General features: G+C 44.0%; 1 protein-coding gene across 5 annotated transcripts; it reads left to right on the forward strand.

Moving 5' to 3' along the window:
* Positions 1 to 8,034: 8,034 nt before the first annotated feature.
* Positions 8,035 to 24,202, forward strand: CD48 (CD48 molecule). Of its 5 annotated transcripts, none has more exons than XM_007976476.3 (4): positions 8,041 to 8,411; positions 17,710 to 18,012; positions 21,427 to 21,684; positions 23,796 to 24,202. In XM_007976476.3, exons 1-4 carry the CDS (start codon positions 8,330 to 8,332, stop codon positions 23,897 to 23,899), a joined length of 747 nt encoding a protein of 248 aa, XP_007974667.3. In that variant the 5' UTR covers positions 8,041 to 8,329; the 3' UTR covers positions 23,900 to 24,202. The 5 variants fall into 5 exon arrangements, with proteins under 5 accessions (XP_037853611.2, XP_007974666.3, XP_007974667.3 ...); XM_007976477.3 differs by having other exon boundaries at positions 8,057 to 8,411; positions 23,815 to 24,202; XM_007976480.3 differs by having other exon boundaries at positions 8,059 to 8,452; positions 23,815 to 24,202.
* The last annotated feature ends 1,708 nt before the right edge of the window (positions 24,203 to 25,910 follow it).

Here is a 25,910-nt window from a genome sequence, read left to right on the forward strand (position 1 = left end):
ACCTTACATATATACATACACACACACACACACATATATATATAAAATTACATATACACAATTTTTTTTGAGACAAGGCCTTGCTCTGTCACCCATGCTCTGTCATGAGTGCAGTGGCATGATCATGGTTCAAGGCAGCCTTGACATCCCAGGCTCAGGTGATCCTCCCACCTTAGCCTCGTGGATAGCTGGGACTACAGGTGTGTGCCACTATGCCGGGCTAAGTTTTGTATTTTTTGTAGAGATGAGGGTTTCCCCATGTTGGTCAGGCTGGTTTCAAACTCCTGGGCTCAAGTGATCCACTCACCTTGGCCTCCCAAAGCGCTGAGATTAAAGGTGTGAGCAACCGTGCCTGGCCATTATTATATTTTCATTACTATTTAGCCAACTTTGGACATCTTGAATAGAATACTTCTTCCAATTTTCTGTGAAATATTTATATTGATGTTAAAGCCTTCCTGAGAATGCATGTAACTTTCATAATTTAATACTTGAGACTTCATGGACACCAGCCACAGACCTGACAAACTGTTTTCCTTCTTGGCTGGTGGTCTTGCTGCATCATAGCCACAGTCTATACTCCTGTTGGCAGCAGTGCGCACTGAAACCTTGAGCTTGCTGCCTGAAGCTGGAGCACACTTCTTTCCTCTGGGGGCTTTGGTTCCCCTCCTACTCACTCACAGGGCTAAACTTGAGTGTCATATGCTGTCTAGCTCAGCAGGCTATGAGTCTACTGTGCTTTTCTTAGGTTTCCCCAGTTTCTACAAGTCACTTCTGAGTGGGCAGAGGGTGTAGAACCATTTTAGATCTCACATCTTTATTGTGCATTCCGGTTTTCACGCTCCTTCACTCACACTCTCTGTCTGGTTTCCATCAATCACTCAGCCTGACCTTTGGGAAGGGAGCTCTAGGAAGGGAGGTTACTCTTTGCTTGTAACCTCCCAGTGGCTGGTGTGACATGCTGACCCCAAGCACCTAAAGATCTATCTCAAGTATGGTGGAGGGCCTCGGGTTGAAACCATAGAACACTGTTTTTAGAAACTCATGCAAAATGGTCTGAAGTAGGATACAGCTTCTGCAAGAACTAAGATATAAGGCATGATGTTAGACCAGCACAAAAGGGAGATGATACGCTTACTGGATCATGTGAGGAATTTACCTCATGAAAATATAACAGCATAATCAGAGTTATAAAAAGTTCTTCTCAAATAATGGAAACAGTGGAGGGTAACCAAGAGAACAGTGTAATAACTGAATGCAATATAATCTCTTACAGTACATTGCCACCACTACAGAAAAGTAGAGTTTTAACTTCTTTGTTATGAATCTCCACCTCTGATGATCGAGTGTGCCTGCAATTCTGTAAGATCCAAAAGGGGAGGAGGCGATGGTACCTCTTTCTGTATTCCCTTAACCTCCAGAAAGAATCTTCAAAGTTTAGTCAAATGTGAAATTAGTAGGTATCCCTCAAGAAATCTCTCATTTCTAACATTAATTTGCTAGTTCAGGGATGATATTGTCTGAATGTATGTCCCCTCCAAATGAAATGTGACCCTAGTGTTGGAGATGGGACCTAATGGGAGGTGTTTGGGTCATGGGGTTGGATCCCTCATGAATGATTTGGTGTCCTCCCTGCAGCAATTAGTTCATACAATAGCGAGTTGTTTAAAGAGCCTGTAACCTCCTCCCCTCTCTCTCTTGCTCTTTCTCTTGCATGTGGTATGCCTGTTCCTCCTTCACCTTCTGCCATGATTGGAAGATTCCTGAGGCTCTCACCAGAAGCAGATGCATTTGACCCATTCATCATTTCTTCCACAGAACCTTATGTTATCTGGCTGTCCATGGCACCACTCCTGTTGTCTTTCTCCACTGATTCTATTTCTCATGTTCATTCTTATTACCTCATCAGCCTGGCCTTCACTGTTCATAGTTCTGTCACCTTTTTGGTCATAATCACTTAACAAGTCTCTAAGAAGTTCCAAACTTTCCCTCATCTTCTAGTCTTCTTCTGAGCCCTCCAAACTCTTCCCACCCCTGCCCATTACCAGGTTCCAAAGCCACTTCCACATTTCAGCAATTGCTTTATAGCAATGCCCAACTCCTCAGTTCTATTTTTTTTGTATTAGTTCAATTTGTATTGCTATAAAGTAATACCTGACACTGGTAGAGTCACTGGCTGCTTATGTCCCCAGCCTGTAAAAGCTGCAGGCACTCAACACCATTAACATCTTAATTCCTCAAATTCTTTAATTTCCTTTAAAATGCTCTAATTTCGTCCCTCCCTTCCTCCCTCCCTCCCTCCCTCTCTCTCTCTCTCTTTCTCTTTCTCTCTTTCTCTCTTTCTTTCTTTCTTTTGAATCTTGCTCTGTCTGGAGTACACTGGCATGATCTCGGCTCACTGCAACCTCAGTATCCCAGGTTCAAGCAATTCTCCTGCCTCAACCTCCTGAGTAGCTGGGACTACAGGCACGCGCCAGCACCCCCAGCTAATTTTTGCATTTTTAGAGACTGGGTTTCACCACGTTGGCCAGGATGGTCTTGATCTCTTGACCTCGTGATCCACCCACCTTGGCCTCCCAAAGTGCTGGGACTACAGGCGTGAGCCACTGTGCCTGGCCAAAATGGTCTAATTTTCTTTCTTCTTTTCTAGTAAATCTTTGTCAGTCTCATTTACATATGCCTCATCCTTTGCCATCCCTTAAATGTTGGTATTACCAGGGGATTCCTTCCCCAACTTGCTTTCACTTTACATATTCTTTCTGAGTAAGAATTTGTGGCCATAATTACTTGTGTGCTGGTACACAGCACAGGTCTCTCCCCTGAGCCCCAGATACATATATTCATCTGCCTCTTAGACATTTTAATCTTAATATATTCAAAACTGAACTTATCATCTCTCATGTCCCAACTTGTCCCTTATCCTATCCACTGATGTGACCACCCAGGTCAGGAACCAGACTCTTCCTATTCCCTCTTCCTTTACCTCCATATGCAACCAGGTATCAAGTTCTGCTCATTCTGACCCCTGCCCTTCACACCACCACCTCTGCTTCAGCCAAGTTGAGTAATAATGAAGGCCAAGGTTTTCATCATTGCTTAGCTGGATCCCTCCAATAGCCTTAAAATGTCCCCCTTTGCTTGTGGTCTCATTCTCCTGTTTACCAGAATATTCTTTTTAACTTGTGAACCACAGTATATCACTAATCTGCTCAAAACCCTTTAATTACCTCCCTTCACGAGTCTTCAGGATAAAATTTAAACCCTTCATCATGTACACTAAAACATTAGTGATCTGGACCAGTCTGGAAACTGGATCTGCTTTCTGTATCCAGTCTTTATTTCAGCCACACTAATATCCTCATTTTCCTGAACTGGCAAAGTTCTTTGGGTAGTAAAGGTATAAGAATAAACCCTTTGGCTGGGCGCAGTGGCTCACGCCTGTAATCCCAGAACTTTGGGAGGCCAAGGCGGGAGAATCGCTTGAACCCAGGAGGCGGAGACTGCAGTGAGCCGAGATTGCGCCACTATACTCCAGCCTGGCAACCGAGCGAGACCCCGTCTCAAAAACAAACAAACAAAAACCCCTATTGTTATTTGATTTTTTTCGTGTATAAGAAAAAATTTTACTGATGTTCATTACAGCAACCTCCTCTGATCATACACAGTTTGTATTAGGCACCCTTTCTATGTGACACCACAGTTTCCCATTTTGCAACTTCTCAGTGTTTTTCTTCTCTGTTTTCTCCATGAGACTGTGAGTCGCTTAAGGGCAATATTATGACTTTAATTTCTACATCTCCAGGTGCAGCTCAAGAAATATCCAACAGGGAGAAAGGAAGAGAAGTGGGGATCCGAAAAAAGGAGGTGAGAAATGGAGAATCTGTCTTCTGCCTCCACTAAAATATCTCTCATCATGGCCAAGGTGGCTCATGACCACACAGTTGCTAAATGAAATGGAAGCACTTTTTGTTAATCTGGATATAGTCTTGAAATTTTTGCCCTCACATTTTGAGACCACCTTCTCCTTGCTCTCTGACTGATCCTCCTTATTTTCCTCTTCAAGATCCCTTTTTTCTATTGTCTCTTAAATGTTAAATTTACGCTAGGAAATCGTCCTGAGTCCGCGGGTTCTTTTAGTCTCCCTAGGGAATGGCCTCCAAGCTGGCGCCTACTCAGGCAGTGTTGTACTGCCCCCTACTGGTGTAACTGAAAAGCAGGTCAGTCGCACGCCACATGTAGAGTCCAATTTACAAGCACGAGGCCTGGCACAAGAAAAGTGAATGTATTTCCAAAACTAATTTGGAAGAAGGGCAGGAAGTTTCCTTCTTTAAATGTGCCACGTTGCCTTTGGAGCAAAAAGTGAACACTTTTATAAGGTAAAAGAGAAGTGAGCAAGGCAGGGAGGTCTCCCTGCTACTGGGCAGTTAAACACTGAGCAGTTGAGTAGGTGCCCTACCTAGTCTCCATTGTCTGCATGCTTTATTCCTCTTGATTGTGGGACAAGAATCCGGCACCTGCTGAACTTCAGGTGTCAGGAACAAGCTGTAACATACCCCTATTTGCTGAGCTGTGGGCAGTGGGACAAAATGAGAGCTGTGACACACCCCTATTCACTGAACTGCAGGCAGCAGGATTGAATAAGAGCTGTGATATGTCCCCATTTGCTGAGCTGCAGGCAGTGGGACTGAACGAGAGCTGTGACATGCCCTCATTTGCTGAGTTGCAGGTGGCAGGAACGAGAGAGAGCTATAACATTTCTTGGGGTCTCAGACCTTGGGACTCCCCAGGCAAAGCTGTAACACCTCTTGGGGCTCTGCAGTTGTTGGCATCTCCGAGTTTGTTAGTGCCACTGTGTTCCCCTCATTTAGACACTGATGCCCAAGGTGGAAGCAGGTCACAGCAGCACACCCGGTCCTGCCACTGGCTGAGTGTGGATCCCATGGCTCAGGAGTTCAAGACAAGCCTGGGCAATATGGTGAGACCTCATCTCTACAAAAAAAAAAAAAAAAAAATAGCCAAGCGTAGTGGTCACTGTACTCCAGACTGGGTGACAGAGTGGGAGCCTCTGCTCCCCTCCCCCCAAAAAAGAGAATGTAACATTAATTTATAATGTCTCTTTTAAAAATTTAACACAATATTATCTTTTTCTTGCTGAAGGAGCAGGGTTGTGTCCTAAGGTTAAATCAATTCACTGGGAAAAATATAATATCCAGTTCCAAAGTGTAACCAATTTGACCAAGAGGAATTTGATTCGGGTGCTGTTTCAAATTTTGCTTTGCAGCGTTCTTTCTTTTCACTTTTATGTTTTTTCCTTTTATTTTTAGTTGACATATAATAATTGTACATATTTATGGGATACAGAGTAATATTTTGATACTTGTATACAACGTGTGATGATCAAATCAAAGTAATTGGGATATCCATCACCTCAAACATTGATCATTTCTTTGTGTTGGGAACATTCGAAATCCTCTCTCCTAGCTTTTTGAAGATATACATAAAATAATTCTTAACTATATTCACCCTATAGTGCTACAGAACGCTGGAACTTATTCCTCTTCTCTAGCTGTAACTTTGTATCCATTAACCAACTTCTCCCCATCCTCCACACCCCTCTACCCTTCCTGTTGCAGGAACTCAGGGACTCCGAACGGAGGGACCGCCTGAAGCCACGGCAGAAGAACATAAATTGTGACTTCCTGGACATTTATTAGTTCCCCAAAATGAATTCTTTTATAATTTCTTACACCTGGCTTTAGTGCGATCTCTGAATATAAATTGTGAACGTTTCATGGACACTTATCACTTCCGCAATCAATACCCTTGTGATTTCTTATGCCTGTCTTTACTTTAATCTCTTAATCCCGTCATCTTCTTTGTAAGCTGAGGAGGATATACGTCACCTCAGGACCCTGTGATAATTGCATTAACCACACAAATTGTTTGTAGAGCACATGTGTTTGAACAATATGAAATCTGGGCATCTTGAAAAAAGAACAGGATAACAGCAATGTTCAGGGAACAAGAGAGAGAAGACTTCTGGCCGCTGGTGAGCCAGACGGAACAGAGCCATATTTCTCTTCTTTCAAAGGCAAATAGGAGAAATATTGCTGAATTATTTTTCTGAGCAAGGAATATCCCTGAGAAAGAGAATGTGCCCTGAGGGTAGGTCTATAGACGGCCCACTTAAGGCGGCCGGCCACCTTTTAGGGTAGAAGCTAAAGGGATGAAATAAGCCCTGGTCTCCCATAGTGCCCCCAGGCTTATTAGGATGAGGAAATTCCCACTTAATAAATTTTGGTCAGACAGGTTGTCTGCTCTCAAACCTTGTTTCCTGATAAGATGTTATCAATGACAATGAGTGCCAGAAACTTCATTAACAATTTTAATTTCGCCCCATCCGATGGTCCTGTGATCTCGCCCTGCCTCCATTTGCTTTGTGGTATTTTATTACCTTGTGAAGTATGTGATCTCTGTGACCCACACCCTATTCGAGCACTCCCTCCCCTTTTGAAAATCGCTAATAAAAACTTACTGGTTTTACGGCTCGGGGAACATCATGGAAACTGTCGACATGTGATGTCTCCCCTGGACACCCAGTTTAAAATTTCTCTCTCATGTACTCTTTCCCTTTATTTCTCAAACCAGCCGAGATGCTTAGGGAAATAGAAAAGAACCCATGTTAAATATCAGGGGTGGGGTTTTCCCCCAGTACTTTCCCAGCCTCTGATAACCACAATTTTACTCTCTACTTCTATGAGCTCATTTTTAAGCTTCCATATATGATTGGGAACAGGTGGTATTTATCTTTATGTGCCTGACTTATTTCACTTAACATAATGACCTTCCAGTGTGAGGATTGAGGAGAGCAGACATTTTATTGTTCATCTCCATGTTGAGAATTAGAAATATCCCCAATTAAAAAAAATGATTACAAATATGTTATATCAGGAACTGTGGCTTGCCTATGGGTCCTGGGTGGGCAAATAACTAATTTAAATTCAGTAGGAATGGGATTGAAATGTCCTAGACCAAGATATGATTTGGCTGTGTCCCCATTCAAATCTCATCTTGAATTGTAGTTCCCATAATCCCCACATGTCTAGGGAGTGACCCAGTGGGAAGTAAGCTAATCACAGGAGCAGTTACCATCGCGAGGTTCTCGTGATAGTGAGTTCTCACTAGATCTGATGGCTCTACAAGGAAGGGGCTTTCCCCATTGTTGCTCAGTTCTTCTCTTTCCTGCTACCATGTGAAGAAGGATGTATTGGCTTCCTCTTGCACCATGATTGTAGGTTTCCTGAGGCTTCCCAAGCTATGCTGAACTATAAGTCAATTTAACCTCTTTCCTGGCCAGGCACAGGCTCATGCCTGTAATCACAGCACTTTGGGAGGCTGAAGCAGGTGGATCACTTGAGTTCAAGACCAGCTGGGCCAACATGGTGAAACCCTACTAAAAATACAAAAATTAGCTGGGCATAGTGGTGCTTGCCTGTAATCCCAGCTGTGTAGGAGGCTGAGGCAGGAGAGTTGCTTGAACCCAGCAGGTGAAGGTTGCAGTGAGCCGAGATTGCACTGCTGCACTCCAGTCTGGGCTACAGAGTGAGGCTGTGTCTCAAAAAAACAAGACAAAACAAACAAAACAAACCCCCTCTCTTTCCTTTATAAATTACCCAGTCTGGAGTATGTCTTTATTAGCAGTGTGAAAACAGACTAATACAGACCACAGGGGTGGGAAATCCATTCTTTTGGGCCAAATAATCTTACTTTTCTTCTAATGTTCAGTGGATAGGCTGATGTCAAGCTTCAAATAGTGAATTATCATAAAGGAAGAAGAGTAGAGGGTGGTGCTGGGGGTAAGAGATGCAGCACTAAGGCTATGTGGGTCTGATTTCCCAGACTACCTGCTCTGAGTGACACCTACCCAGGCGTGACTGGGCACCTCCTATGTCTTAGCCCCTGAATTAATCAGAGTGATTCTTTCGTGGGAACAGAAAGCAGATATTCTCTATCAGGGTCTCTTAATCTTTTCTGAGTACTGCCCCCACTGAGAGTCCAGTAGAAGCTATGAATCTTCTCCCTACAAAAAAGCACTCATGTATATTCAAACAAAATTGTTCTCAGTTTCCGTGATGCTCTTAGATAAAAAAATTTACAAGGCCTCCTGTTTCTGGTTTCTGGGGCCCCACACAAGTGTGCTGGGTGGAGAGAAAAGCTCAGTGTTTTTTTTTCTCTAATCCTGTTTGGTAAGTTCCCTTTTTAGCCCTGGCCTCTTTCTAGCCAGGCTCTCAACTGTCTCCTGCGTTGCTGGGAAGTTCTGGAAGGAAGCATGGGCCCCAGAGGTTGGAATCGGTGTCTGGCTCTGGAATTGCTACTGCTGTCTCTGTCACTCCTGGCGATCAGCATTCAAGGTACTTTCTACCAACCGTCTGCCTGTGATTGTGCACTGAAGGTATGGTCAGTTGGGAAAGGGGAGATGGGATGTAGTTCAACCCTAGAAGCCGGATCTGGTATCTGGAAAGTAGATATTTCCATTCCAATACCATGGCCATGGCATGGTTGGGGAACCTTTCTTAGCACTGAAGAATTGAGCTTCATCTCCTTTCCCAAGGGGATGTGACCAAAACAGGACCCTGGGGAGAAGGAGAAGTAGGCTCCTCATATTTTGTCCCTTGGCTGGTGGTCCATGAAGTTGTGGAAAAGTGTTTTTTCATTTTGAATAAGAAGAAACTCTACACTGACAGCTGCCGTATTTTATGCTCTGACACATTGTACTTCATTAGGCATTCTTTGAGACCTCTGTATATGTGAGGTGTTGTGTCCTGAGCCAAGGTAAATGACATTGTCATTGACCCAAAGAAAAGATAGATCAAAATTGTAGGAAGAAAAGCTTGGAAAGGATTGCTGTCTGGGGTCTCCGAATGAGGGTCTGAGAAGAGGCTGGAAGTGCGTCAGCAACAAGGGAACCTTAACACATCTGATTACTAAGAGTTAAGGTCCATTCCTCTGCCACAGCCTGTTCGGTCCCCATCATGTGCCCAAGGGCTGAGCTAACTTTCCTTCTTCTGTTAGAGCTGCCTCACCCTCTTTCTTCATCCATCCTTCTTATGCCAGCTGAGAAGCAGCAGTGAAGCCTTTGACTTTCTTGCTATTCCCCCAAGTAAATACTCAAGTCTTTTTAATTTAAAGGGCTTTAATGCTCACCACTCCGAGGAAAACAGTAAAAAAGGAACAAACATGCGGTAGTTACACCGTGGCATAAAATGATGATAGTTTGTAACTTTTAGGGAGGTGAGGGAGAATGTGTGGAGGATAGGTCTCTCACATGCTCTGCCTCTCAGGTAGAGTCCTTTGGTTCATGACTGTGTGAGTCTACAGCTGTATGGGTTCTGTGGACCTGACTCAATGCATAGGACATTGGTATGGCCTTGGGAGTGGGGATGGACGTGAAGTATTCATCTAACTATTGGGAAAAACAGGGTTGCCAATGAGAACTGGAATATTTCAGGACTTTCTCTTGGCACACTGAAAACATCCTGACAGTTGGTCGTTCTCTGACTTCTTTTCTAGGCTTCATCTTGGTCGTGTATTCTTCTTTGAAACATGCAGACCACACCTGATTATGTTATCCTTTGAATGGATAATATTGGTTTTGATGAGGTTAGGTTATCTATTTCTATAACCTAGGTTAGTAAAATACAAATTAAGCACTTACTGGGTGTCAGACATTGTGCTAGGCATTTTGTATACTTTTTCATTTAACTTTCATTAGAAAATAGTGAGGTGGCTATTATTATCTACATTTTTCAGATGAGAATACTGTCTTTCAGAGAGGTTGAGAAATCCTCCTAAGGGCACACAGGTCTAACTTCCAAACCATTTTATTACGATTTTGCCTTTCCTAGACTAAGGCCAGAGAATCTTGATGAAGGTCAATGTGCCTAAATCTCTTAATTTTACTGTTTGCCTTAAAAGAGGTGTTTTCTCTTACCTCTGGCTTATGTACATGCCTTCTTTCCACCTAGATTTCCCTCCCTCCTCCCCTCTCCCTGCCTCTCTTTTAGGCATCTGTTTTCATGTGACTTCTTCCTGGACTCTCTGCTTGTGACTGTGTTCTGAAGGCATGGTCAGATTGGAACCTCAGGCTCCAGATTATGGTTTGTGAATTGCTTGATTGATCATCTGTTTCCTTGAACTTTATGAAGACAGAAACCACGTGCAGTGTTGTGCTGCTGCACTTAGCACAGGCCTGGAGTGTGGCATGTGCTTGATAAATAATTGTTACACAAATGCATGAACAACTTCAAAAAGTTTCCTTTTGGATGATACATCCATATCTTCCTGAAAGTGCAAGTAGTTCTCTCCTCTGCAGTAAGGGATGCTTCTGTGGAAAAGTTTGAGAAGCACTCTTAGCTCTCTTTTTCCTTCTCTCCTCAGACTTGGGTTTCTCAGCTCTTTGGTTTCAAGGCAATGATTCAGGACACGCTCCACAACTAGCCAATTCCCCATCTGTCTACAACACTTAGCAGGGTGAAGTAGAAAGAGTATTGTACTAGAAATGAGATGACTTGTGTTCTATCTGGTTCCATGCTGTGGGATTTTCAACAAATCATTAAAGCTTCCTGAGGCTCAGCTTCCTCAGCTCTATAATGGGTATAATAATCTGTTCCTCTTTTCTTCAAGGGGTTGCTATTAAGATCAAATAAAATAAAAAATGTGCAATTGCTTTGCATTTGTGACACACACACAATCTGATACAGATGAAAGCCTGGAAAGAGCATCAGTAAATTCCTAAGCCCCAAGCACTCACCTGAGCCCAAGACCAGAACTTCTGTCTCTTAAACATCTTCTCTAGACTTTCCAGACACATGTCTAAAACTTAACTCATCATCTCTATTCCTGCTATGTATTGCTATTTAACAAGTTGCCACAATACTGTGGCTTAAAATAATAATAATGATTTACTTTGCCCACAGATCTGGGGGAAGACTGTTCATCCTGTCTCATTCGGTGCTTTTCATGTGCTTGCAATCACATTATGGTGTGGCCTAGAGTCATGCAAGGCTCTTCACTCACAGGGCTACTGCCTGAACTGAGGGAGGCTCAAAGAGCTGGGTGGCTGGTACCACCCAGCGGAAACCTCCCAGAGTTGGTGTCCCAAGAGAAACAGGCAAATGCTGCATGGTCTTTTCTAAGCTAGCTTTGCAATTCACACTTCAGTTGTATTCCATTCATTAAAGCCATCACCAAGCCTACTCAAGTTCAAGGGGAAGGGGCACAAAGTCCACCACTTGATGAGAGGACTGTCAAAAAATTTACAGACTTAAAAAAAACAAAAACAAAAACAAAAAACTACTACAATCCTTCTTCCCCCAAAACCTACTGCTCTTCCACTGTTCCCCACCTCTATAAATGACATCTCCACTTGTCCGGTTGCTCAGGCCAGAATTCTAGAAGTCATCCTTGATTCTTTCCCTTGCTTCTCATGCCCAATGAGTAAGTCCTGTTAATTCTACTTTCAAAAATATCTCTAAAATATGTACAATTCCATCCACCCCCATGCTATCTATCTTAGATCGAGCCACCATTTTCTCTTATCACCAATTTCCACAATGATGCGCTATCCTAACTTCTCTATTTACTGTACTCTCTTCTAGATAACCTGTTCTCCACCCTGCTGTTGGTATACATTTTCTAAAATGATTCTCTGTTTACTTCACTCTTCTGCTTAAAATCTTCAGTAGCCACTGTGGAAATGAGAAAGCAGAAGCTGTGAGCGGGAAGTTCACATTTCATAATAAGCTCACTTCCTGCCCTCCTTAGTCTATGTTTTGCCAGTGAGCTACTTCCTGTTCCATAAACGAATCTCATTTTGGTGTTTCTGGGCTTTTGATTCTTTTCCCGTTTTGTTGGACTATTCACTACCCCCAGTCCTTATCTTTCTCTGGTTTCATCCCACTTAGACTAATTCCTTTTACAGAAGCCATTCTCAACCCCCAAATTCAAGTGATGTGCTCCCCTTTATATGCTTTCTAAGCATTCCATATTTTCCTTTTCCTAACACTTATCATCAGTAGTGAAAGCATCTGATTAATTGTGTGGATTCACTGGAATGAAGCTCAAGGGAAGGAGCTGCATCTATCTATTGTATGCATACAGAGTCAAGTACATAGTAACTGGTTACTGCATAGTTATTAGATGAGTGAATACATGAGGAAGTTCATGTATGCATGTATGCATGGAAGGATGGGTGGATGGAGGGAGGAAAGAAGCAAAGGAAAGAGGGAAGGAATAAATTTTGTCATTGTTTCAGTCAAGCTGGGATCTCAGAGTAGCTCTTACTGGCCCTGATAAATTCTTTCTTGCATTTCCCACAGGGGCTATTTCAAACTTTCACCCTATCCTCAAGGCCCCTTACCTCAGTCCTCTGCCCTCTCAGCAAGGTATGTGCCTCCTTCTTTGCAGAAGAAACGGAAACTAGAGACCATTAGGCAGGAGGCCCTTCAACTTCCTGCCCACTATCTTCAAACTAGTAACTTTTCTCCACCACCAACTGTCTTTCCTCCTCCTCTTTTCCTTCAGAGGATGAAGTATCCCTCGTCACAGCCAAGACCTGTGCCATCAACTCTGCTCTGAGCCCCCCTAGCCCAGGTTCATCAATTACCTCCCTTCTCTTCATGTCTTTCCTCCACTGAATCCTTTCCTTGGCTTACCATAGATTAGGTCTTTCCCTCTTTGAATAACACTAAGAACAAAAACAAAATACTCTCTACTTTTTCATGACCCTTTACATAATGTGCTACCATTCTTTTTCCCATTCAAATTGCAATGTCTGAAGAGAAGAGTCTATTTTTATTGTTTCTCCTTCCTCACCTTCAAATTGCATTGCAATGTTGCCCACTGAACTCATTATAGTTCCCATCTCAAAAAATAGTAGCCTACTCAGCTTCTCACCAAGACACAAACCTGGGGTCTTAGTAGCTATTGCAAAATTACTTCCTAAAAAGGTTTGTACAGGCTTGTTAAATATTTAATCTTATGAGAGAGCTCCAGGTAACTCTGTCTCCACATCTTTAATGCTCATCTTCTTTTCTTCCTTAAGAATTTTACTAGAAGCCATGTGTTTTGTTTTTATTATTTTTATTTTTCTCAATATACAAGAAAACCAAAGAAGTCAACCATGTGTCTTGTTTTTTTTTTTTTTTTTTTTTGGAGTAACCAGAACTTACTCTTTAAAACCTTTCTCTTTCCTGGGGAGACTCTTTGGTATGGGATTATGACTTCCTTTGACCTGAATTTTTTCCCTTTACAATTCTGTTTTTCTATAGACAAGAAACATGGGTGGGCATAGGCAGGATCTGGTTCTATTTGTTCTTTTTTTTTAAAAGCGAAAGCGAGTTTATTAAGAAAGTAAAGGAATAAGATCCAACTTTGTTACTTTATCCCAACCATCCAGACATATCACCAAATACTTCCTGTTAGAATTAAATCAAAATGGTGATTTTTTAAAAGGTTACTTCACCTACTTCCTAAAAGATGGAATTGTTAAGAAGGCAAATCAAGATTTTATCAGCAGTTAATCACTTCTTTATTTCTCAGTAAGAAGTTACAGTCAACCATCAGGACAGCCTTTTTGGAATTGTTACACATGGGTGGTTAAGGAGGGAGGGAGGAAAGATACATTATTGTATGTGTACCTGTCATCAGCACTCATAGTATACTGAAATGGGCTGGGCATGGTGGCTCACGCCTGTAATCCCAGCACTTTGAGAGGCCGAGGCTGAGGTCAGGAGTTTGAGACCAGCCTGACCAACATGGTGAAACCCCCTACCTACTAAATACAAATAATTAGCCAGGCATGGTGGTGGTGTATGCCTGTAATCCTAGCTACTTGGGAGGCTGAGGCAGGAGAATTGCTTGAACCTGGGGGACGGAGGTTGCAGTGAGCCAAGATTGCACCACTGCACTCCAGCATGGGTGACAAGAGCAAAACTCCATCAAAAAATTACATATATAAATGATCTGTCTGGTGTTACTACCTGCCTCTGTCATCAGACAGTGGATTGTGTTATCTTCCTGAGTGTATGAGACATGCTGGGGAGTCTGCCAAGGATGACCTAGCTCAGTACTTCTCAACCAGGGTGAACATGGGAGAATTTTGTCCCTCAAGGGACATTTGACAATATATAGATACATTTTTGGCTGTCACAACTGGACAAGTGTTACTGGCACCTAGTGGGCAGATACCAGGGATGCTGGCAAACATCTTACAATGCACAGAACAGCTCCCTACAAAAATGAATTTTATGGCCCAAAATGTCAATAATGTCAAGACTGAAAAACATTGATCTAGACTGCCTATTATGACCACTTCTATTAATTCATGTGGAAACAAGTAACAGAAGGAGAACAAGTCTGGAATATGTCTAGTGATTTTAAAATCCTGGAAAGAATGTCCTCCTAGGCTGTATGCTCCAAGAGGCCAGATACTCTACCCACCTTGCTGACAGCAGAGTCTAGCACAGTGTCAAGCGTGTTGTGGTTGTGCGATGACTGTTGCTGGCTTGAACTGATTTTGTCAGAGGGATTATAGGGCATGGGCTGGACCAATCAGAAGCACTGTAGAAATGAATGCCGAGGTATTTCTGAGTACAAGCAAGGACAGGGTAAGCACTCAATAAACATTTGTTGAATAGATAGATGAATGGTTGGAAAGCTGAATGAACAGGAACTTGAAAGTCCTGGGGACACAGATAAAAATCTTTTAGTGGTTGAGAATGTTTTGGAAATGATGGATATGTGGAAAGTGAACAGCTAGTGTACATCATGTTGAAGAGTACAATTGAGTTTTTGTGTGGCAGCATATGACACCAGAGTGATATGGGACATATTTCCTCTTCTCCTACCTTTAGCTTTTTTTATACTGCTCTTTTTTAGGCTTTGTATACATATTCTAAGTTCTCTCTCCACAAAAAAAGCCAACAGACCTCACTTCATCTTGTACCTTGTCCTTATCATCTTTTCCTTCTCCTTACCTTAACCAAACCAGGTTTTTAAAAATACCCCGAGGCTTATACAATTTGGAGTATTGTCAAGAAAAAGAAAAAGAAAAGAACAAAACTACATACAAATAGGAACAAAAATAAATTCAATTAGAACAAAAAAAGAAATCCCAGGGAATTAGTACAAGTTTAAAAAATACAAATACTACTCAGATCATGACAGCAGAAAAAATAGCACCATATTTTTAATTAATGAAATGCCTTCATGCTTCCATAATGCTTTGCTACTGAATAGCTCTGGCTGTTGTTCACTTCCAACCTGCTTTCTCCTCCGCACCCCACCTGCAGCCCGATTGCAACGTGTCCACGGCCATTGCCGGTGAGTCAGCGCAGAGGGCAGCAGGAATATTCCTGGATGCAATTGCTTCACTGAAGTGGCTAGCAGGAACTTCCAAGAGTTTGCAACCCTCATACATGTATCCCACTAATCCCAACTAAGTAATTCCCATTTCTACTTCCCCTTAGCCAGATCTCAAAATGCCCATAACTGAGATGCCAGCCAACAAAAGTGGAAATGTGATGAAGGGGATGTTGTAGTAGACAGAGGCCGTGGTCTAATTATTTGTGTTTAAGATATGTTTTGTAAAATGGATTACGTGAATACACTGCTAGGGCTCCTCCAGGGCCATCCAAGAAGCCCTGAAGCTTCAGCTTCATCACTTTCACAGGAAATCTGCCTCTGATCCAAACTTTGTGAAATAATAGTTTAAACAGTCTCCACTTTCTTACCTTCTAATAACTTGCTTCTAAAATGCACACACAAGACATGAGCCGTTTTTACAGGAACACTTTTTTTTTTAACAGGACAAAACATTATTAAAGCTAAAATGTCACCATCTACTCTCCCCAATCCCACTCCCTCTCTGACTGTGTCTCTCAACATCCAATCCCCTTGCTCACTCCACACTACCCACTCACCGCCTCCTTGCTGTTGTTTACGTATGGCAGGCAAACCCCTGCCCCAGGGCCTTTGCTCTGGCTCTTTCCTCTGTCTGGGTCCCTCTTACGCCAGATATCCTCTTGGCCACCTCTCTCCTCCAAGTCTTTGCTCAGATGTGACCTACTTATCACCTTATAAATGAAGTTCACCCTTTTACCCCTATCAGTACTTGTGACTCCCCTTACCCTATTCTAGGTTTTCTCCTCTGTCATGGCAATTATCACCTCCTTACATACTATATAGTGTGTTCGGTTAGCGTGTTCATTGCTTACGTCTTTTCACCCCACTCTAATGCAAGCTTGGTTAAGGTAGGGATCTTTGCTGCTTAGTTCACTGATGTATCCCAAGTGTCTCAAATCGTGCCTGACAGCTAGTTCTCAACAAATATTAGCTTTTATTCATCCTTTGGCTTACCTTAGTGGTCATCTCCTCCGAAGAGATTTTTCTTAGTATTTTCTCAATTTTCTATCCCTACCCTCCAGATAGGAATACATTCCCATAGCCCACTGTGTTTATTGTCAGGACTCAGAAAACAATGCCCCAAAATCATGGCCTCAGAAGCAGCCTTGGAAGTGAAAGTTTTTCTCTGACTTTCTCCTGCTCTCCTGTCTATCAGTCCCATTCTCCCCTAGGCTAGCCACAGACACTGGAATCCCTCTTTCCTAAGGCAGGCCATAGAAGCCAAAACCCCTTTTCCCCAAAGCCAGCTGTAAAACTTAAATATACCACCCTAACTTTCCTTGAGCCTTTCTATGTAAAAAAAAAAAAAAAAAAAAAAAGCCATAAAGAAATTATCTGACCTATCTTGTTTAATTGTGAATCATAAGACCCCCATTCTAGAGAGGGCCTGCCCCACACGCAGGAGGAAGGAAGGAATCCGGCACAGAAAGACCAAGCAGAATCTAGACAGACAGGCCTTGCTGGGTTTCCCCCAAACAGTCTATTGGCATTCGATCATACCCTTTTTGTCCAATCATATTTTTCCATGACTGTCCATTCTTTGTTGAATCTAAGCATAAAAATGAACAATTTGCCCTGGACTGTTTAGTTTTCATTGGAAGTCCATTCATTCCGCAGGCTCTGCTTACACGTTAATCTGTATGCCTTTCTTCCTTAATCTGCCTCTTGTCAGTGATTTTTGGCAAACTTTCAGAAGGGGAAGGGGAAGCTTTCCCTTGGTCCCCACATTACCTTTATTACAGTCACCAATATAACATATTAGGATTATTGGTTTGTGTGTCTGTCCTCCCACATTGGTGTATTAAATATTTTTAAATAGAATAATGTACTTTTTATGTCTATGCCTCTAGGGACTAACAAAATGCTTACTGAGCTAGGAATAGACAGGAAACACAAGACCAGAGAGGAGATATGACTTGTCATCAGTTTACTTGAAATCTTACTGGTATGAGAGTGAGGGAGAGAGCCAGGCCCAACCTCAGTTGGCCTTACTCAATTCTTTTATTTTCTGGGGACAGTACTAGATGAATTATAAGCAACACCCCCTTCCCCCATGCCCACTTTTCAAGCTCCAACTTTTCTTGAGTTCCTGAGCAGGAGACCTGGACTTCCAATGAAAACCATACTCACTTCTCCTAAGCAGAAATCCCTTCCTTCTCGCCTGTTCCACCAGCCCAGGCTATACCCTAGGCCTCTCAGCAACACTGCCTTCTCTATGTCAGGTCTGACTCTGACTCTCATTGGCAGGTCACTTGGTACATATGACCGTGGTCTCCGGCAGCAATGTTACTCTGGACATCTCTGAGAGCCTGCCTGAGAACTACAAACAACTAACCTGGTTTTATACTTTCGACCAGAAGATTGTAGAATGGGATTCCGGAAAATCTAAGTACTTTGAATCCAAATTTAAAGGCAGGGTCAGACTTGATCCTCAAAGTGGTGCACTGTACATCTCTAAGGTCCAGAAAGAGGACAACAGCACCTACATCATGAGGGTGTTGAAAAAGAATGGGAATGAGCAAGAATGGAAGATCAAGCTGCAGGTGCTTGGTGAGTCAGGGGAGCCAAAGGGCAAATCCCCACTCCAGTGGCCCCGGATGGACCACTGTGGCTTCCTGGGAGGCATGGGGCACTCTCGGGGAGGAGGAGAGGAAAACCTCAGGACAGGTTTGATTCATTTTTCCTTGATGCAATTCTATTTGGGAGTAAGCCTAGGTCAACAGACCCCCAAATTAACAATCTTAGGACATTTAACACCTCTTCTGAAGTTAGTGAGTCTAAGCTTTGAAGAGAAGGAAAACTAGAGGTTTCCTATTTCCTTCATTTTGTCCTGTGATCATCCTAAATCAGCTCAGCTCATCTTAATTATATCTCTGAAATTAGGTTTCACTGGACTTAAGATAAAAGAGAATGTATTAATATAAAGAATGGGGCAGGAGTTATTAGGAGAATTTTTCAACTTTCATAATGGGTGGGACAAAAAAACTTCCACTCATAGCTCCAATCTAACCAGTTTATATTGAATAAGGACTAGGACATTATACTTGGAGCCAGACAGACTTGGGTTCAAAACTCTGGTCAGTTGCTGACTAGCTATGCAACCTTGAAAAAAGATCTTCACATCTCCGTGCCCATATTAGGTAAGACTCTTTCGATAGCAAGTAACAGAAACTAATCCAATGTACCTTTACCAAAAAAGAAGAATTTAGTTTAAGAAACTGGGGCTATTTAAAGCAATTAAAAGAGCTAGGAAGGGCTGAAGGGGAGAAGATTGAAAACCAGGGTCAAGCTAGAACCCCTAGCTTCAGGAATCTGTGGACTGTGCCTATGGATTTGGATTCCTGCCATTTTACACATGTTATCTCTCAAAGCTTAGACTTTTGCTTCTTTGAGTTTCAATTCTCAGGGCAATTTAAAGACAGAGAAACTGATAGTCCCAATTTAGTTCTAGTACGTGTACCTGATCTAAACAATTATGGTGAAAGGGTCAGATTATAAGGCAGAAACATGGATATGGGGAGAGCTCCAGCGGTTGGGGTATGCAATTCTTGTAGAAGAGTAGGGCTAAGTGTCCAAGAGTGGTGCTCCCTTGAGAGCCTTGGGTTCTTCATCATATTATGAGAATAATTCTACTTACCTTTTAGGATGTTATTAGTATCAAAGTAGATAAGGAAAGTGAAAACATTTTTTAAAATGTCAAAACATGCAAATGAAGAGTGTTGTATACATTCAAGTTCCACCAGCCAGACAGTCCCTGATCCAAGCAGATTCCCTTCTCACTCTTCTTCCATGTCATATGGGCTGAAAATTCAGAAAGTCCTGGGAACAAAAATATTCAAGGTCTCTTACAGTGGTTTTCTGGTTAACACGCTCTACAAGATTTTTTTTTTTTTAAAGCCCTAATGTGTATCATTTACCAACTTTGTAATTTCTGTGGTTTAAATACCACTACCACAGTTGATTTCAGTAAACTAATGGTTTCACAAAAAGCTTGCAAAATTTCTGAGTACTTAAAAATTCACAAACTGTCTTGGGCTTCAGCATACCCTGCCTGAGGGTAAGATTTCCAGGATGTGGTTAGCAGAAAAAAAATGGTCCTCTGGTCCAGCCCAAGCATTTCTGACAGCTCATAGTGAGCATCTTGGAGCTGGACAGCCCAAGCTGGCTCAATTAATTCCATCAGCAAAGTGTCCAGTGCTATGCTGATCACCATGGGAAATGCAGAAGGAGTGTAAGATATGAGGCCAGAACACAGGAAATGATGAAAACCAGGATAAAAATTGCTCAATTAAAGCATGTAGGGGAAGTCCAGTCAACTTTTATCTCCTCTGTAGTCTGAGCAATCTTTTAGCAATCTGAGATTGGCTTCATAGAGGAGACAAAACTAGAGTTCTAGAGACTAGATTGGTAGAGCTTCTAGAGCCTCTCCACACATAAAACCAAGAGATAAGCTCTGATCTGGTCAATTCTCTGCCATATTTTAATCTTATGGGGTTTGAGCTGCATTGATTCTGCAGATGTTTTGCCCTTGACCAGAATGAAAAGATCTCAGGGGACTGCAGGTAAACCAGCCTTAGCCAAGGAAAGACCAGATGCGGGGACTATCTCTCATTCTCTCTGGCAGCAGTACAACAATAATAATGGTAAAATGACCTCTAGAATGTATGCAATATTTACATTCTGCAAAAAGCAATTATCCATGACAGGTGACATTTTATCTTTACTAGCATTGTGTGATGAGGTAGAATCAGTTTACAGATGACAACAAGGGGTTTAACTACCTTGCCTAATGTCACTCCACTAGAGTCAAGTCCAGGACCCAGACTGGTCTCACTCCAAAACTAGTGTTTCTGTGCCTGCTTGCCTCCCTTCCTTTCCCTTCCCTTCCCTTCCCTTCCCTTCCCTTCCCTTCCCTTCCCTTCCTTCCTTTCTCTCTTTCTCTTTCTTCCTTTCTTTCTTCTTCTTTTTTTTTTTTTTGAAGGTCTTCTCCTTCACCTTTTTGAAGGTCTACTGGAATGCAGGGGTACAATCATAGTTTATTGCAGCCTCGAACTCCTGGGCTACAGCAATCCTCCTACCTCAGCCTCCTGAGTATCAGGGACTACAAGTGCACACCACCACACCTGGCTACTTTTATTTTCTATTTCTTTGTGAAAACTGAGTCTCTCTATGTTGCCCAGGCTGGTCTCTAACTCCTGGCTGCAAGCAATCCTCCTGCCTCAGCCTCCCAAAGTGCTGGGATTACAGGTGTCAGCTACTGCACCTAGTTGTGTTTTATCCTTTCTATCTCATAACTACTTCATTCATTCTTTCACAAGATACTTATAGAATACCTGCCATGTGGCAGGGATTGTGCCAGACACGGAGATACCAAAGTTAGCAGACCAATCTGTTTGTCACAACTGGCGTGGCTGGAAGTTACATGAAGTTCTTCTCTGTAGCTCTGCCAGAGTCTACAAGGCTGGCACCTGCACTGGATGGTTGTGAAAAGGACTTTGCTACGCACAGGCAGGTACCTCTTACCTTAGGACTCTTGCCGAATCTGAACCCAATAATTCTTGAGAGACAGACCAGTCAAAGTGCCTGCCATGAACCATTGCTAGAGAAGGGTCCCTGAGCATCTCAGACAGTTGGTATACTAAGTCTGACCCCAGCAAGTCTCTGGGCTATTGGTTCAGACTCACACGTGATCATAACCCCATTTTGTTCCCAGAGCATATAATGGACTCTGGCGCCCCCTCCAGGACCCAGCTTAGCTTCACTGCCTAGGAGCAGCGCTTGCAGTCTGTGAGGCCTCAGGAGGTCAAGGCTGCTCACTGGCTCCCTCTGTAGAACTTCTTCTTCATGACTCTGCCTCCCGGGGCACTCAGGCCCCTTCCCTGGGTCCCTTCGTTCTTTGTTAGCTAAACCTTCATAGCACGAACGCCTCACTGTCTCATCTTATAACATCCTCCTCACTTTCAGACCCTGTACCCAAGCCTGTCATCAAAATTGAGAAGAGAGAAGATGTGGATGACAACTGTTATCTGAAACTGTCATGTGTCATACCTGGGGAGTCTGTAAACTACACCTTGTATGGGGAACTCCCGAAGGAGATCCAGAACAGTGTGCTTGAAACCACCCTTGAGCCACACAAACACTCCTGGTGTTATACTTGCCAAGTCAGCAATTCCGTGAGCAGCGAGAATGACACGGTCTGCTTCAGTCCACCCTGTACCGTGGGTAAGAAGGATCCCTGGGAGCTGAGGGGGGCACAGGGTAACTGGAGTTCTGTTGAACGAAGAAAGGCTGGGGGTTCTATGCAGCCTCCTTGCACGGTGTTGTGGTCAATCCCTAAGGTGTCTGGGAGAGCTGGGAGATGTGGGTTCTGCCGCCAGCTCTACCACCAACTCCCAGCCAGCTCACCTCACCTTCATGGGACTCAGTGTTCTCACCTGCAAAGGACGTTTGACAGAGATCTCTGATGCTCCTCTTCCCTCTCCCGGTTTAACAAAGCATAGTCCTGACACCTGAGGCCAGGGTCATCGTAGAGCAGTCTGAAACATCAGGGTGAGCAGGGAGAAGGAAGGGCAAGTGGGCAAGCAGCTGTCTAGAGGAGCTTCGTTCAACAGCCAAAGTCAGCCAAAGAAAGAGGGACCGAGGTCGTTAGATAGCCAAAGTCAGCTAAGGAAAGGGACTGAGGAGATGGGCCTGAGAGAGGCCATCGAGCAGGCGTGAGAGCCTGAGCTTCAGGCGAAGCTTCTCCTCCTCAGGCTGATGTTCCTAGGTGAAGTTAGGAAGCCAAATTCCCCTGTCTCCTGGGAGGATCCACTCATTGGAGTGTCACACCTGCTCCAGATGAGGCCTACACTGCTGCTAGCATGGGACAGCTAAGGCCGTGGGTTTTAGAGTCGGTCACAGCTAAGATCACTTCTAGGACTGTCACTTACTAGCTAAACAAGTTTCTTAGCTTCCCCAAGTCATGTTCTTCCTAAATAAAGGACAAAATAACAGTTCTTATCTCGTACTAAGGATTCAATGAGACAAGACATGGAACCTGCCTATCACAGTGCTTGACAAGTCCTTAGTAAGCGGAAGCTAAATGAGATGCAGTCTCTTAGAGTTTTAGGGACCCCTTAATAAACTTGGATCAGTATCTCCAGCACACTGGGCCCTCTACCCTCCACAATCCTGAAATCAGATCCCTGAGCCCTGACATACACATTCTTCTAGAATAACTCAGACCTGAGGTGCTCACCTTCACCTGTGACCCCTGTCATGCCCAGTCAGCAGGGATTTCACCTGTGACCCCTGTCATGCCCAGTCAGCAGGGATTTCATCTGTGACCCCTGTCATGCCCAGTTAGCAGGGATTCTGGCCTCTGAGAACGTTGCTGTTTCATGGTCTTCCTGGGCTCTGTCTATGCTCCTCATCTGCACTGATTTCTTTATCTCTACTCTCACATGTGGACTACGGAGCCTGCATGCTCTTCCTTATTCTTCCTGACTCATTGGAGTTAGGAGCAGCCTCTCCTGATATGCCCTGTTCTTCTGCCACCACAGAGCCACTGTGACAGTTTGGTGTTTGACCATGAGAACACAATTTAGCTGGTGGTTCCAACACCACCTTCATATCAATATCGCATCCTGAGATCCAGAAAAAGGCAGAAGCACATTCCCTGTCCTCTATAAAATGGGTGTGACTGTTCATCCGAAGAGTGGATTAAAACAATAATAAATCCATTTTCTTTTTGGAAGGGTAAACCCATCTGTCAGTTTTTAGTCACCCAAATTATCCTAGAAAGTGCCCTCAAACTCCCTTCCCTATTGTATCACTCATTCCTTTTTTGTTTTGATTTTCTCCAGCTCAGCCCTGCCCCACCCCAGCATCTAAGTTTTCCTTCCATCCTCTTTCTTTTTCTTTCCTTTTCTGTCTTCCTTTCCCTTCCCTTCTTCTTTCTAGCTAGTGTAGATACTTAGTGGGGTGGAGAAACAAGGAAAGGAAGGGATCCTTTTCTCTCTAAAGTCAGTTGTGCATTGTATTATGTGGTCATCTGTCTGTACCTGAAGACCTACCCTACCTCGTTGATGTCCAGAGTAGGGCAGTGATGCTTTCCCAGGCCACAGATATGTCAAGGTAACCTTTGAGCACAGGACCCAGCTAAGCCAGTGATATTTAAGGAATTTTTGCACTTTTCATACTTTATGTTTGGGGAGATTGAGGAAGAGAATGTCCCAGGCAAATAGGATGGGATTCGGGGAAGAAATTCATTCCGCTGTTCTGTGAGCTCCCACACCAATGTCCAGTAACCCTGCCCCTTCTCAATACATTAGTCAAGATACCTAAGTGTGTAGGATTTTCTTGCTCTTTCAGCCCGGTCCTTTGGAGTAGAATGGATTGCAAGTTGGTTGGTGGTCACAGTGCCCATCATTCTTGGCCTGTTACTTATCTGAGATGAGCTCTTTTAACTCAAGTGAAACTTCGAGGCCAGAGGATCTTGCCTGTTGGTAACCATGCTCCTCACCAGGACAGAAACTGTATAGGATGAGTGGAAGCATGCTGCTGAATTATCAACGAGGATTTTCAAGTTAACTTTTAACAACTGGCTATTATTTAATTTTATATCTCTTTGTGGTTTTCTAGTAAACATATAGACATAGAGATACACACACGTTTTTCCCACCAAAAATTGTGACAACACTGTGAATGTTTTATTATTTTTTAAAAAATAAACATTTGATATAATTGTCAACTAACTGAATTCCTGAAGTTGTCCCAAATCTGTCAGACAGTGCCTGCTCCATCAGCCGGGAGAAACTGGAATCTGGAAACACAGAGGGGAGAGTCTGGGGCCACTGGCTCCTGTGTGTCAACACAGTTGAGGAGTCAATTTGTGCTACCTCTGACTCTTATTCCAACATCCATGCCAAGCCTCCTGGGTTCCAGCTCCCCTGCCAAGCCTTTGCCTCCTTTCCAATGGCTTGCCTTGCTCTGGCCCCTCTGAGGACCACTCTCCTTAAGTCTGCTGCAAATATAGGTTCAGGCTTGTTCCCTCAGAAGGAAGGATGCAGCTCTATCTCATAAGAAGCCTTCCTGCCCCACAGGCCTCGCGTAGGGAGCTGAGTTCTCTCTCCTCTTTTCCATTGACGCTGTGTGGGCAACTTCTCAACTCCCAGTTGTTTCATGGGATCCCAAAAAACCATCAGGTCGACACAGTGGTCTCACCAGAGTTGTCCACTATGTGCAGGTAGGAGTCCCCAGGCCCACCAATGACATAACACCTGGGATTTTTGCTTAATGTCCCCTCCTCTAAGTCTCCTCATGTGCCTGGAGCTGAGAGAGTCACAACAGAATGCACTTCCCCTTCAGAAAAATCTGCCCGCCACAGACTGCTCACCTTTAAAACCAGACCAGCCTCCCTAACCGCATTTGTGGCCCTTCCCTCCTCACCTCATCTCCTTGGTGATAGAGACGGTGCTGTGTGTGTTTGCCACACCTTCTCATTTTCCCCTGGGTGAGTGAAAAAACTCCTTGTCCCAGCTACTTTTGTGTTTAGCTGGAGCCATGTCATGAAATCTGCCCAAAAGAAAGTGGGTGGAATGGATATGGCAGGAGTGAAGGACTTCAGAAAGTGGGGCTACATGATGCAAGGAACTGCAACGGAGCCATTGCTTGGAAGGCAGCTGCCTGCCCTGCATTGCACAAGCATGATAAGAAAGGTAGGCTTTTGTCTTTTCCACAGGTCAACCTGGGCTCCCGAAGAAACCCACCACCCCAAGACCAGCCTGTAGTCCCATCCAAAATAACTTCTGAGCAGCCTGCATCCCCATCGGGACTCACTTCTGAGCAGCCTGCATCCCATCCAAACTAAGCCCTGAGCAACCTGTCTCCTCATACGAACTCACCCCCAAACAGCCTGCATCCCATCCGAGCTCACCCCTGAGCAGCCTGCATCCCATCCCAGCTCACCCCTGAGCAGCCTGCATCCCATCCCAGCTCACCCCTGAGCAGCCTGCATCCCATCCCAGCTCACCCCTGAGCAGCCTGCATCCCATCCGAGCTCACCCCTGAGCAGCCTGCATCCCATCCCAGCTCACCCCTGAGCAGCCTGCATCCCATCCCAGCTCACCCCTGAGCAGCCTGCATCCCATCCGAGCTCACCCCTGAGCAGCCTGCATCCCATCCGAGCTCACCCCTGAGCAGCCTGCATCCCATCCGAACTCACCCCTGAGCAGCCTGCATCCCATCCGAGCTCACCCCTGAGCAGCCTGAAGCCCCATCCCAACTCACCCCTGAGCAGCCTGCATCCCATCCCAACTCACCCCTCAGCAGCCTGCATCCCATCCGAGCTCACCCCTGAGCAGCCTGCATCCCATCCGAACTCACCCCTGAGCAGCCTGCATCCCATCCGAGCTCACCCCTGAGCAGCCTGAAGCCCCATCCCAACTCACCCCTGAGCAGCCTGCATC

This window comes from Chlorocebus sabaeus, chromosome 20, assembly GCF_047675955.1.
Source record: "Chlorocebus sabaeus isolate Y175 chromosome 20, mChlSab1.0.hap1, whole genome shotgun sequence".
NCBI classification, from domain to species: domain Eukaryota; kingdom Metazoa; phylum Chordata; class Mammalia; order Primates; family Cercopithecidae; genus Chlorocebus; species Chlorocebus sabaeus.

Coding starts and splice junctions, on each gene's coding strand:
- CD48 (XM_007976475.3), top strand. CDS start 8,330: ATGGGCCCCAGAGGTTGGAATCGGTGTCTGGCTCTGGAATTGCTACTG. Junction 8,412..17,709: donor CCTGGCGATCAGCATTCAAG/GTACTTTCTACC, acceptor TCTCATTGGCAG/GTCACTTGGTACATATGACC. Junction 18,013..21,426: donor GATCAAGCTGCAGGTGCTTG/GTGAGTCAGGGG, acceptor CCTCACTTTCAG/ACCCTGTACCCAAGCCTGTC.